At 46.1% G+C, this 12,762-nt stretch overlaps 3 protein-coding genes across 3 annotated transcripts; all 3 read right to left on the bottom strand.

Moving 5' to 3' along the window:
• Positions 1-72: 72 nt before the first annotated feature.
• On the bottom strand, positions 73-1,695 carry METBIDRAFT_31719 (uncharacterized protein). The gene has a single exon (XM_018855900.1). It carries the CDS (start codon positions 1,667-1,669, stop codon positions 371-373), a length of 1,299 nt encoding a protein of 432 aa, XP_018711622.1. The 5' UTR covers positions 1,670-1,695; the 3' UTR covers positions 73-370.
• Positions 1,696-4,574: 2,879 nt separating this feature from the next.
• Positions 4,575-5,537, bottom strand: METBIDRAFT_11679 (uncharacterized protein; the record flags this gene model as incomplete). Its single annotated transcript, XM_018854059.1, has 1 exon — positions 4,575-5,537. One exon carries the CDS (start codon positions 5,535-5,537, stop codon positions 4,575-4,577), a length of 963 nt encoding a protein of 320 aa, XP_018711621.1.
• A 5,083-nt stretch (positions 5,538-10,620) lies between these two features.
• On the bottom strand, positions 10,621-10,770 carry METBIDRAFT_40911 (uncharacterized protein; the record flags this gene model as incomplete). The annotated part of the gene is made up of 1 exon (XM_018857328.1): positions 10,621-10,770. A coding segment is annotated over one exon (150 nt), but the record flags the coding sequence as incomplete, so codon positions are not given.
• Positions 10,771-12,762: the final 1,992 nt, after the last annotated feature.

Below are 12,762 nucleotides of genomic sequence, written 5' to 3'. Positions count from 1 at the left end.
ATTACCAAACCTCATCATAGCCATCAAAGCTCGCTATAATTAAAAAAACATTATAATTACCAATACCAAGTTCATCATGATTACCAAAGCTTACTATATAGATCTAGCCAGAGACCGCTAGTCACTATTGCCCAAGCTCATCACATCAGTCAAAGCTCATCAGACCTGCCAAAGCTCATCAGATTTGCCAAAGCTCATCAGATCTGCCAACGCCCATTATAGTCATCAAACCCCATCATGGTTACCAACACCAAAGTTCATCATAATTACCAGCGCTTATTAAACAAATCTTTCCATAGACAGCTCGTCGCCATTGCCAAAGCTCATCCGATCTGCCAAGGCGCATCCAAGCACGCCACACCAGCCAAACCTACTCCGCCCCCTCAGCACCGCCCGGCGCCTCGGCCTCCTTGGCTTCCGGCTCGTCGTCGTCGTCGTCGTCGTCGTCGCCCTCGTACTCCATGGGGTCGTACTCGGAGCGCGCGTTGTCCATCTTGCGCAACTCGTTGGTGTTGGGCTCGCGCAAGCGGAAGTCGATCGCGTCCATGGTGCTGTCGGCCAAGAAGCGGTTGATCTCCGTGTTGGCCGAGGCGCGGTGCTTCTTCAACTCCACGCGGCCGGAGATCGGGCAGTAGTACGCGGCGCGGCGCTTGCGAGGCGCGGGCTCGCCGCCCGCGGGCGCGTCCGACACAAAGCGCAACGCCAACTCCTCGTACGGCTTGGAGAACGGGTGGTACAGCATGTCGTAGTTCTTGTGGTGGCGGAAGCGGAACGCGGCCTCGCGCGCGTCCTCGCCGTCGAGCAAGTTGGCCGGCTGCTCCTTCTCCGTGGACTCCAAGCGCAGGCGCAAGCGGCGCACGGCCTGCCGGTCCTTCATCTGGTAGAAGCTGACCCACTCGCCGTCCTCGGACGTGATGGGCTTGTAGATGGCGCACGCCAACGCGTCCGCGTGCAAGGCCTCGTCGAAGCGGGCCTTCTCGCGGCTGCACTGCGCCTGCCGCTCGCGGGCCATGGACGCGGAGCCCGCGAACTTGACCGCCAAAAACGTCGTGTCCATGGACGCCGTGTCGGGCAAAAGCGGGAACACCAGCACCGCGCGCAACTTGGTTTTGCGCGGGTGGCGCAACGCGCCGTACGCCGCGAGCGACTTCTGCGACTCCTCGAAACTCTGCTCCACGGCCCGGAGCTGCGAGTCCGGGTCCACGCGATCGCCGGCGTCGTCGGCCGCCGTGTTCGCGGGGCCCTTCTCGTCGGGCCGCGCCGCGGACTGCCGCTCAGCAATGTATTCCGTGCGCCGCAAGAACGACACGCCGGGCTCGGACTTGTTGATCTTGCCCACGCCGGCGTCGCGCAAAAACGCCCGGTCTTTGGGGTGCAACGCCGGGGTGTGGGCGGCAAGCGCGGCCGCGGCCGGGGCGTCCAAGAACCCGGGCGCCAGGAGCGGGTTCAAGCCCATGCCGTACTCCTCGTCCACCTGCGCGATGTACGCGTTGAAGTTGTCTTTGCGGAAAAGCGACGACAAAAGCGCCTCGTTTTCGGCCTGCGCACTGAGCGGCTGTGTGCTGTTGTACCGGAGGAACTTGGGGTTCAAGGGCGGCGGCGGCAAGTGGTTGATGTAGCGCACCTTGGCGATGTAGTCCTGCCTCACGGGTTTCGGTGGTTTGGACATGGCGTGGGCGGAACGGTGGGGACGAGGTGAGGTTGTAGTAGTGAGGTTGAGGTGAAGTTGAGCGTTGGTTTGTATGGCGGGTCGTGCGCACACCGGCCGAGTCGGTCGATGTGCAAGAAACGTACTCCCATGACTAAGTAGGCCGTTTGTTATGGGCGGGCAGAGTGGCATTGATCGTGGCGCTTCCTTCTGTTTGATTTTTTTATGCTGACAGGGTGTGCCTTTTATGGGTTTCTGTATGACTATTGCCTATGTTTTTGGCGAATACCTTCATAGATGTTATCTCAGTGATCCTGCGGGTAAGACTGGAGTATAAGCTGGCTGCGGGCAGGGATCCCAACTCCGCCGGGAATATTAAGTAGAGCACTAAGTAAACACCCTACAATATATATATATATATATATATATCTTGAAACAGATTTAGCATTCATAAGGTATTCGGATAGAATCACCTCCTTTGAGTTTTGTGTTTGGCATATTGCTTGTATTGGACCATATTTGATTGTCTACATTTCACATATCTATTTCCGCGTGAAAATCAATTTTTTTTTCGAGCGAAAAATAAACCAATATCCCTGCAAAGGCCAGTCTCCGGACCGCCGCTGCGGCTGGCTGGGATTTATTTACGGTACGGTTCTTGACATGGTTTCGGGTTTTCGACACGAGGCTATTCATGAATTGGATCAATAGAAGTTTTGTGACTAACGAGCTCTCTTTTGGGTACTCCTTTTGGTGGCCGTTCATAAAAGAGGTGAATGTGCTGATCCATACCAAACAGGTGGTATCCTCCATCACATCATTCGAAATGTCTACTAAGCTTACAGTGAACACCATACTAGAGTATGATAGTTATAATCACGGTGGAGACGGCCGTGTCCCACCAAAGAATCTCAACTCATTTACTTATCTTTACACAAATCAAGGAAACATTCTTTTTGCATTGTCGACCGTCCGTGTTCATGGCGGTATCAACTTACGAGCAAACAGCTGGATCAAGAAGGTTAGAGACATCTTTCAGCAAGGGCTATCTTTATTGAGTCCAAGACCATATCACCAGTTATCTATTTGACGCTAGTTTGCGGAAATGCTCGAAAGGCTTCATGCACCTCCAGCTCTACTTCTGGGTTTATCGACATAATCGGCTGGAGAGTGATATTTGTTAAAGATTTCTGAAATGCTTTTCTTCTGACTGATTGAATTCCATGCATGAGCTTCTATAGTTGCTCGCTGGAGCATGAAAATGAACATGGGCTCTCCGATGCAGATGAAATGAGCCATTTGTTTTTTTGGTTTAAATCAAGGCCTATCATACATCTACGATTCTTTCATGAAGCTCTTGGAAACAACATCGTCACCTGTGTTAATTTATAAAGCAGCGTCAATTGGGCTTTAGCTTACACAAATGGCCCTGGATCTCGAATTCAATTATAAAGTACTTTACTCGTTCATCCTTCAAGAATGACTACCAAAGTCGTCCATGGATCCTCTTGCTGATAGGCATTCTGAATACAAAAGGATAGCGAACGAAGAAAATATCGTAGCTGCTTGCCCTGTTCTGGCTTTCGGTTGCAAATACCCCTTTCTTTTTTGATATCATGACTGATACTCACCGTTCCCAAAAAAACAACCACTGGTCCAGTTACACTGAGCAAGGCGGCCGTCCAGACACCACCCGACGATCTAACTACCTAGGCCCCCTATTTATCTATCCGAGTTTTATTTCGAACAATCCCCCGAATGTGCAGGGTGGTTCGAGTGAGTTTAGAGGACATGAGCATAATGTGTTGATACTATGCGTTCTGGTTTACTTGTTTGATACCTCCATGCATTCTTTCGCCAGAGTTTGGGAGCATATAGTGATCGATGCGTCTGTTGGTTTAGAATAATAGTGGGAAAAATGAAAGAATATCTTCAACGGACATCTCAGACAAATAACATTGCAACAACCAATTGCTTATTTCGAAAAAAACATCAGAAAAGTCCGAAAAACATGAACCTAGTTGATGGAAAACAACATGTACTTATACAACTTCATCGATACTAGCTCTAGCTAGAAGTCTGAAATTGATTCTAATAATCTTCAAAACGTCCAAGGATAATCGATTTGGTTGCGCTAACCTTACTGCTGCTCACCCTTTCATCCAATAATCACACCCCTTCATAATCTCCAATGATCTATCACATGGTCTCATAAACTACGAGACTTGTCTTGTTGGTAATGCCGAGATCCTGCCATCAATATCTCAATGAAATATTACTCGATAATTTGTTTTGTTCAGCTGACTTCGAAGACACCTAATCTCGTGCCCTGCAACTTCTTCTTGTTGGCCTTTCCAGGCGTTACAAAAATAGACGGAATGGCCCCGAAATTGGTTTTGGGCTGTCGATATCTAACATTTGTTTGAGAGTACGGGCTTTGAGAGCAAAATCCCATCCCACTCTTCTACTCTGAAACTCTAAAGTTAACTCCCGTGAGCACTTGGTCGATGTGTAATTAATTGCAACCCCCACTTCCATCTTTTACCCACATAAGCTGAACGGACATTTTAATTGTCCCCTCATTCCCGGCATTTGCCTGGTGGATCTCTAAACCTCAGACTTGTTCGCATTTCTGAAAAAAATCAACTTGGTCAAGGCTTTGTTCTGTAAGTAAGATAAAGGCGACAATTTTGCAACTGAGGCGCACTCGTCTGATGATCAATTGATCAAAAACCAGAGACGCACATCACCATATCCATAAGTACGTGTTTGGACTGCCATACTCGAAAGCATCCAGAGAGACGGCAGATTTCATGCCGCCGGTGGCTCACTCTCGGCAAACTACAAATGACTCTTGAAAAACTGTATCATTATCTATAACTCTGGCATTAACCGCAACTGCTGGAATATCAGCACTTGGTAACATCTATGGAGAGTCCTTAAATTCCGTAGGATCAGAGTTATGCCACGTGAAAACCTTTTTCGAGTCTGGCTTGTCCAAAACGTCCAAGATGTTTGGATCCAAGTCGATTTTCCCCAAGTTGGAACCCTCGTCCAAAGCATCGCTGGACCCACGGCCCTCCGGCAAGACCTCGAAATTCTGCTTGATTCTCTCCTTCTTGGAGGTCTTGGCCAACACAACAAACCCCTGGAGATAAGACCATTTCAAGAGAATCTCGGCCTTGGGAATCTTGTACTTATGCTCCAAATGCAACAACTCAGGGTCGCTGAGATTCTGGCCCTGGGTTAAAGGTGAGTACGCCTCAATGACAATTCCCTTCAGCGTCAAGTACTCCCGCAACGCCACTCTGGGCAACCAAGGGTGTAATTCCAATTGGTTGACTGCAGGCACCACCACAGGTCCTTCCTGAGCTAGGATTTCCTCGATGTGCTCTACGCCATAGTTCGAAACGCCAATCGACCGGATCTGAAGCACGCCGTTGTTTGGATTGTGATTGAGTTCAGACAACGCCTTCCATGTACCAACGCGTTTTTCCTTGCTGGTCAAGGGCGAGTGCACCAAAACCAAGTCTACATAGTCAATATGTTCCTTGACCTCGGCCGCGATCTGCGCCACGGCGTTCTTCGTTCCGTCGTAGCCCTGATCAGAGTTCCAGATTTTGGTGGTGAACCAGATATCTTCTCTGGATACATCTTCGTGGTCTTTGATAAACTGCGCAATTGCCTGTGCCGCCTCTTTTTGATTACCGTAAATGACAGCACTGTCGATATGACGGTATCCTTGCAGCAAGGCCTCGTAAACCAATTCGAAGGTTTCCGCGGGCAGTAATAAATACACCCCAAACCCGGCCACAGGAATATACTGCCCATTGTTGAGCTTGTACTTGGTGGTTCTGGTCAATTGCTTTGCGATTGTCTGAAGCGTCATGTTGGATGATGTGTTCTCAAAGTGATTTTGAATTTAATGTAATAATTTTAGTTGAAGGAAAGAATAGTGTGATTGTTCCGCTTGGTGGTTATCTAATTTCTGAATTTTGGGTTCTGAGACAAAGGAAGCGCTATGCTCTTATATATCCAAAAAAATGAGATTCATCACTTATGACTTATGACGCGGGGGAAACCTCTAGAAGCATCCGGCAAGTTTGCTCGCTTTTGCGAGTCTGCCACAGTCACCTAAACAAGCGAAGTTCTATAGATTGATTGCTTTCACCTTTTCAAGTGCAGGCACTGGGGTGATCGGTTGCGTAATTTCGCGCAGCTCGTCGAAATTCAGTGGCGCTACCGTGACGTGCCTGCACAATGTATTCCACGTGTTTTGGCTATGACAAAAGGTTTAGCTTGGCAGTGGTGGGGTGATTCCTTTAAGAAAAATGAGACAGGTTTGGTGGCTCGTAGAGTTGTCAAAAGATGCTCCGATATTTTCGATTTCTCACAGCGCGTAGCCTATATATCTATTTGGAGAAGGAACTCAATATTTTAATGTCTGGAAGGCAACTCTACGTGTATTCAATTGTTAGTCTTTTATTTTAGTTTCGATCTATGAGATACCGTGGATAGATGTATTCATCTTCAATTTAGGTTTTGTGATGCATTCAAAATCTCGGAGTATAGCATACCGTCGTTGTACTTGAACGCCGCTGGAATGATGTTGGGTAGACATTCAAGAGCAAATCATGGAAAACACCTATCATAAAGTTTACCCGGTGTAGTTGGGTATTTTGTGGAAACCATGCTGAGTCACTTTTTAAAACGCGCAGAAAGTTCTGTATTTTTGGCATGGCCCTTTCTGATTGCTACAAGGGCATTGTTATAAGCATAAAGTATCTGCTTATTTCAATGACTGATTGACCAAGATTTTATGTCGGAAGAAAGTCCATAAATCTTGTTTGACGTGAGTCAAATGAGAAATGAATCAAGTTGAAGGAAAGTAGAGTTTACAATTTTGGAGAAACCACATTCAAAAAGCATGCTTCAAAAATGGTTCATTGATTGAGGTATATACCGAGTCCTTTCTCGTGCCTTTCGAAATCTAACCTGAACTCAATAGATCTTTTCTTATCATCAGAGAAGTTAACACCCAGGTAACACATCTCCCAGACTATGAGGATCAATCCAAAAACCCGAGACACTAAAAGAGCCTTGAAGCTGTTCATTTTGTACATTTTCTTGCAAGCATACTTGGGCAATTTTATTACTCAAATACCTCTGGTGTAGCACAATTCATATGCCTTCACTTATTATATCCTGCTGCTTTCAGTAGAATTATCGCCCTTTCTTGAAAATCTCAGGTGTAAGAAAGAGCCTGAAGCGCGTGGAACACATTCATCTTCATATAGTTGTTTTCCCTCGATTTTTGCGTCCGGGACGCCCCTAGAATTTGAATCAGCTCGCAAGGCTGGTCAAAATCATCATGAATAGATATGTTATTGCTTTCATTTATAAAACAGCGTGGAGAATCACGCGCCCAAAGTCAATAGTATTGTTCAGTATCTCTTTAATTATCCCAAACAAAAAGGGAATTATTCGTCAACTAATGAATTTCGGGCCCTTTTTTAGTGGGGAGTATTATTTGGCAGCTGCCCATAATTCCTATAGTACAAATGCCGCATCAGCAACCTCTACATCCAAACGCTTATGAGCACAATTTCGCAGCCATTCAGCATAGGCCGGCGGGCAAAAAAAAAACATGGTTCTCATGTGTGTTAACCGAATCTACACAAAGTCCAATAACTGTCACTTTCGGAGCTGAAATTGAGATGATAGCATTTGATCTGAACCAACATCATGTTCTCATATTCTTTTCTTTATTTATTTTTGAATTCCTGGGAATTGACTGCAAACATCAATTCTGTTCACATCTCTGTTGAATTAAATGCTTCTTCTTCCCTTTCTTTCACTTCTGGTGTTACAATTACAAGTACAGACAGTCCATCCACTTTTCCTTCGAATAGTTTTAAGCTCTTCCGGGTTACCCGAGGGCGACTTTGAAGCTTTTTCTGTTGAATCTCTCATCCCTGTACTCGGCTGATGTACCTCGGAATCCACTCATGTCGAGGCTGACAAAATTCACAAGCTGAAGAAAACTGTTGTCACAAATTACTTGACTTGAATGTTGTGGGAGATTGATGGACAGAATTTTAAACATTTCTCTGCTGTCTGTTGTCAACCCAGATGACTTTCGGTAGCAACTTCAGAAAGTGCCGCAATCAAATGGGGACAGAAACCGGTTCTGCAGTTGTGAGAGAGCCTTTCGTGGATGATATTAACCACACCTCGACTCAAGAAGTGCTACTGCTAATTTTTCTCCTCCAGAAATCATTTCGAGCTTTTCTCAAGAAAGCTGAGAGTGTTTTGTAGAAGTGTCACCTTTTTTTTCAAGTTCTGAGTTCAGCTGTGAGTCACCCTTTTTGCACCTGATGATACAAAAGACACGACACAGATAACAAAGCAAGGTTTGACTGTCCGCCCAAAAACAGAATTTTATGCATACCTCAGATCATCCATGAGGATTCATACCTATCCCGGTTTGCCAGAGATGTGAGGCTTAAGAACAGCAAAAAAGCCACGCCTCGACTTTGATCCCTCACACTGCCATTCACAAAAATTTAGAGAGCTTGAACAGATTAATTAGTATCAACGAGTTGTCGACCGGATCCAACGCTTTATTTATATTCGTGAGTTGCGCAAAGTTTAGCTCTTGCCACCGATATTCGGATTCTTCACAGTTTTTGTAGAGATGGCGAAGAAAAGTGTGGCGCCTCAGTTGTATAGACTTGGTGTGTCCAAAACTGGCACTGCAAATCTGACATTTCTCGGGGTAAGATCCGGCGTGGACATATGGTCCGAAATCGAAGTGTTTAATGGACGATTGTACCTTTTCAACAAGTGCGCTATATATAGTGCTTTCCGAAAGTGTTTCCACCGCTTGTTCTGACGAACGTGGGATATAATCAAACGGAGCAATGTATCAATATCAGGGTTTGCTTTTCATGCATTTGTGTCTGTTCTTCTTTATTTTCTTATCTTTCTATAAAGAAACATGCATTAAAGGAGACCGCTGTTCGGAGACAGGGTCAAAACTAGAGAACCATAGAACACTCCCAATGGGTACTTTTTTTTTTTTGGTAGATTCATCTGATTAAAGGGGCAAAACTATATAGCAAATATATATATAAAACCTTTAAACAGCTCCCAGCTACGTACCAAGTGTCTTAGCTCGGCTCGTCCCCTTCCGTTAGTCACGGCCTGGACAGTCCTCATGGCACGTATCTGTTTATGTATTGGATTTTACGTCATCGACTCCTAGGATAGGTCTCCTTTAGTAGTCACTTCAACTCAGATGGTTGTAGCGGACTAAAGGAGCCCACTTCCTGCGACTCGCCACGCCTTCTGGTGTAGACCTTGAAGATCGTGGTGACGAACCAATTTAATTTTGTTAAGTTTTCTAATGAATTGTCGGCTGGGGCCAACATTGAGTTCAAGCTCATGGGCTTGGTAAATTTTAGCTCTTCCCACCAGTATTTGGATGTTTCGCAGTTGTTGTAGATATGGCTTAGGAAAGCGTCGGTGGCGTCTCCGTTGTTGTGGATTTGTTCTGTGCAAAGATGGCATTGAAAATCTGCTGTGTCGCTCGGTAAGGTTCTGCACGGGACATATGATCCGTAATTGAAGTAATGGATGGACGACAGATCGTATCGCTTTATCCATTCTGCCTTATACAAGGCTTTCCAAAAACGTTTCCACCTTTTGGTCTGGCGGACCGCGGGACATAAGCGAACAAAGCGTTGTGGCATTATCGGGAGTTGCTTTTCTTGCTTTTTGCGACTTCAGGATTTGAAAGTCTCCTTACCAATGGCTTTTTTCTCTGCTTTGTCGAGGTATGGAGTTTTTGCTAGCATTTGTTTGATCTGCTCCTGATTGTACTTTAAGCTTTCTCCTGGTATCAGTATGGTCCTTGTCCTGGGTACCACTTCTTTCCACGCTTCGAAATAGGCGATTTCGTTTTTCGTGAAGGTCCACTCCAAGTTTGTGAAGAATTGACCTGTTTTGTCAAGCAAGAAGTTATACCATTCGGAGGTGGCTATATGTCTTAGCCTGGCTTGTTCGTCGTTCGATACGATTTTGTTCATGTGGTGAAGCATTCGTATTCTAAGATACTGATTGTGCCAGCTATCGTTGTTTTGGAGGGTGTCCGTCAACACCATTACCCGATGCCCTTTAAGTTGGGTCAGTAGTTCGATAAGGCCGTAGCCTCCGTTGCGAGGTCTCGCGTAAAGTTTAGACTTGTGGATTCCTGGGAACATTGTCTGAATTTTAAAATCCATTTTGTCGAGTTCTCTGGCGGTCATACACTGAATCAAATCTTTGTATACCGTTTTGGAACTGACAAAGATGTTTGTCCCCAATACTCGGCTGATCAAGTCGAGGCTCTGGTATCCCAGCTGTCGGGTCATGAATGGGAGGCTGGCTGTGAATTTTGTCCAGTTGACCCCTTTTATTGGAGTACCCAAGTATGTCGTCAGGTCTTTGAAAAGATAAGACTTGGGGAATCGGAGATAGTCTTGTTGAAATTTGGGGTAGCCTCGATGGAATCCGAGAAGTTTAGATTTTTCATAGCTTATCCTGCTATTGCTCACTCGCTCGAAAGCTGTGATTATCTTTTCGGTTTTTTGGTAGTCGTCTATATCATTGAGATATATGTTGACGTCATCTGCGAACGCATGGTACTTCATTGTTTGTAGTTGGACTCGTTGGTAGCAAAGTTTGATACCTTCAATCAGGTTGAGTTGAGCTAGAAACGGTTCTAGTGCCAAATTAAGAATAAGAGGCGAAAGGGGGTTTCCTTGCCGTGTGCTGCATTTTAGTGGAAAGTAAGAAGCATCCTTTTATTATGCAGACACACACTACTTAATTTTGAAACAAGTGCATTTATAATTGACCGTCAGACGTTTTGGGCAGCTTTACGATATATTCTTTTTCATTCATATAAATATATTATACTTGCACAGCTCTTACTCCGGTTGCGGCCATACCATGCAGGATACCATGCAGGAAGCACTGTTTCCCGTCCGATCAACGTTAGTTAAGCTGCATAGGGCCACACTGAGTAGTGTAGTGGGAGACCATATGCGAAATTGCGGTGCAGCAATCTTTTTTGCTTTCAAGTACGCTTAACGCATTTACGGTTGGGAGATCACCTCTTGAAAACTTATCCAATTTGTCTTCCCCTGAATTCCACAGCGCATTCCGGTACCTGCCTATCTCAACTTTCAGCGGCAACTTTAGATTCGACGCCCAATTTAAATAAGAATAACATATAATACATGTTGGGCTCTAATTTCCTGGCACTTACTTGTATGCTTTGAACACGCGAAAAGGTGCTATCATCTGTGTGTTGATGAACAAAATACATTTGACGTGAAAGAAATATATTATCTTTGGTATGCTTTTTATTCTTGAGATCACCAATTTCATCTACATCTGCAACGATGGTTCATGTCAGGCCAATGGGACGTGTTGAAAAAAGAACCAGCTGGCAGAAAAGTTCGTTTTCTTTTTGAAGATTTCTGTCTCTTGGTGTGTCCAAAACCTCTTGATCTTTTCTCTATTTTGCAGTCCATTGGTGCACTTGGCTATCGTCTTTTAATGTAAAGCCGTTTTTCCCAGGACAGTGGGCAAGGCGTACCAGCATCGTAGGCGCTTAGATCAAAAATAGAAACCCTATTTCAAAAAGCATTATCGGGCCAAGTCCTACGGTGGATTGAGTAGGGATTGTGAAGCTGGGGATTAGCCCGTGTGAGTTGCATATACGAGAGCCGCTGTTTTGAAAAGACAGATCAGGGCAGTGTTTGGGTCACCGGAGAGCTCTGCCCATCGGCTCACTGCTTTGGTAAAATGAAGCAACAAGTCGATTACTGGAAAGCGTGTTGTCGAGCGGGTTACTCTCTCATTGGTGGTGAAGTACTCCCAGGGCCATGCACTTTTAGAATGGGGTTATGCACCAGACTTGAATTGCGACTCCAGCCCGGTTCGGCAAAAAAAGCAAAAACTTTTTCGAAAACCGTGAGAATTCCCATTTTCAGACCCGGCCTGGGTCTACCACCGCATCAATAAAATTCTTTAAAAATTAGCATTGGCTCGAAATCGCTATATCAAGGTGTTGTGTCGGACAAAATTGGTCTATGTGATGATGCAATTTTTACTATCACTACCCTCACAGGCATGCAGGCCTAATCTAGGGTGGAATATTGGTGGGGGAATTGTATGATCTGTCAAATGTAGACTTTTTATAAAGTGCTTTTTAACGGCCAACATTGAACAGAAGCGCTTGAGATACATCCGATGTATGAAATAGTTTGAATTGTTCTGAATGGATATCTGCCTGATTATCCTCAGGTGCCGGCCTCTAATACTCTGACCCTCCAAGACCCCCGCCACTGGTCCTGCACTCGAGGCCCGGCCCCAGCCATCAGGACCATGTGCTGGGCAGCATAAGCCTGGGCCTGGCTCCAAGAAGCGGGCCACGGCTTTTAACAAGCCTGAGCAAATCCCAAAAACACCCAACCCACCCAAAACACCCTGAACCAAAAACTAACGAAAAAACCACCTAAACCACCCTGAACCAAAAACTAATGAAAAAAACACCCCGAACCAAAATCACCCCGAAAAATCACCCAATCCCGAAAAACCCAGAACGAGCATCGCAGTCGCGCCTCAGCGCCCGGGCCCAAGAAACGCGCGCACCAGGCCCGGCGCCATATTCCCAGGCCCCGTCTGGAAGCGCACCGGCCATACAGGCCCTAGGCAAGAACCCGCACTGGCCCCGCTGCCCCCGCCGCACCGGGAACACTCAAACATACCCCCCATACTTCTTGGGCTTCTGGCCCCACCGGATTTTTGGCGCAGCAGTGGAACAGCACACTGACACAGATCCCCCGAAATCGGCCCCCGCTCACACGCAAAAGACCCCTTTCGCTGTCTCCGCCGCTAGTACCCAGCGCAAGGTGCCCATACAGAGTCTTTGGACATCAAATCTCCGTCTTTGGACATCGAATCTCCGTCTTTGGACATCGAATCTCCGTCGTTGGACATCAAATCTCCGTCGTTGGACATCAAATCTCCGTCTTTGGACATCGAATCTCCGTCGTTGGACA

This window comes from Metschnikowia bicuspidata, assembly GCF_001664035.1.
Source record: "Metschnikowia bicuspidata var. bicuspidata NRRL YB-4993 chromosome Unknown METBIscaffold_3, whole genome shotgun sequence".
NCBI classification, from domain to species: domain Eukaryota; kingdom Fungi; phylum Ascomycota; class Pichiomycetes; order Serinales; family Metschnikowiaceae; genus Metschnikowia; species Metschnikowia bicuspidata.
Note: the sequence above shows the minus strand (reverse complement) of the source record. Positions and strands in the feature narration are given on the sequence as shown.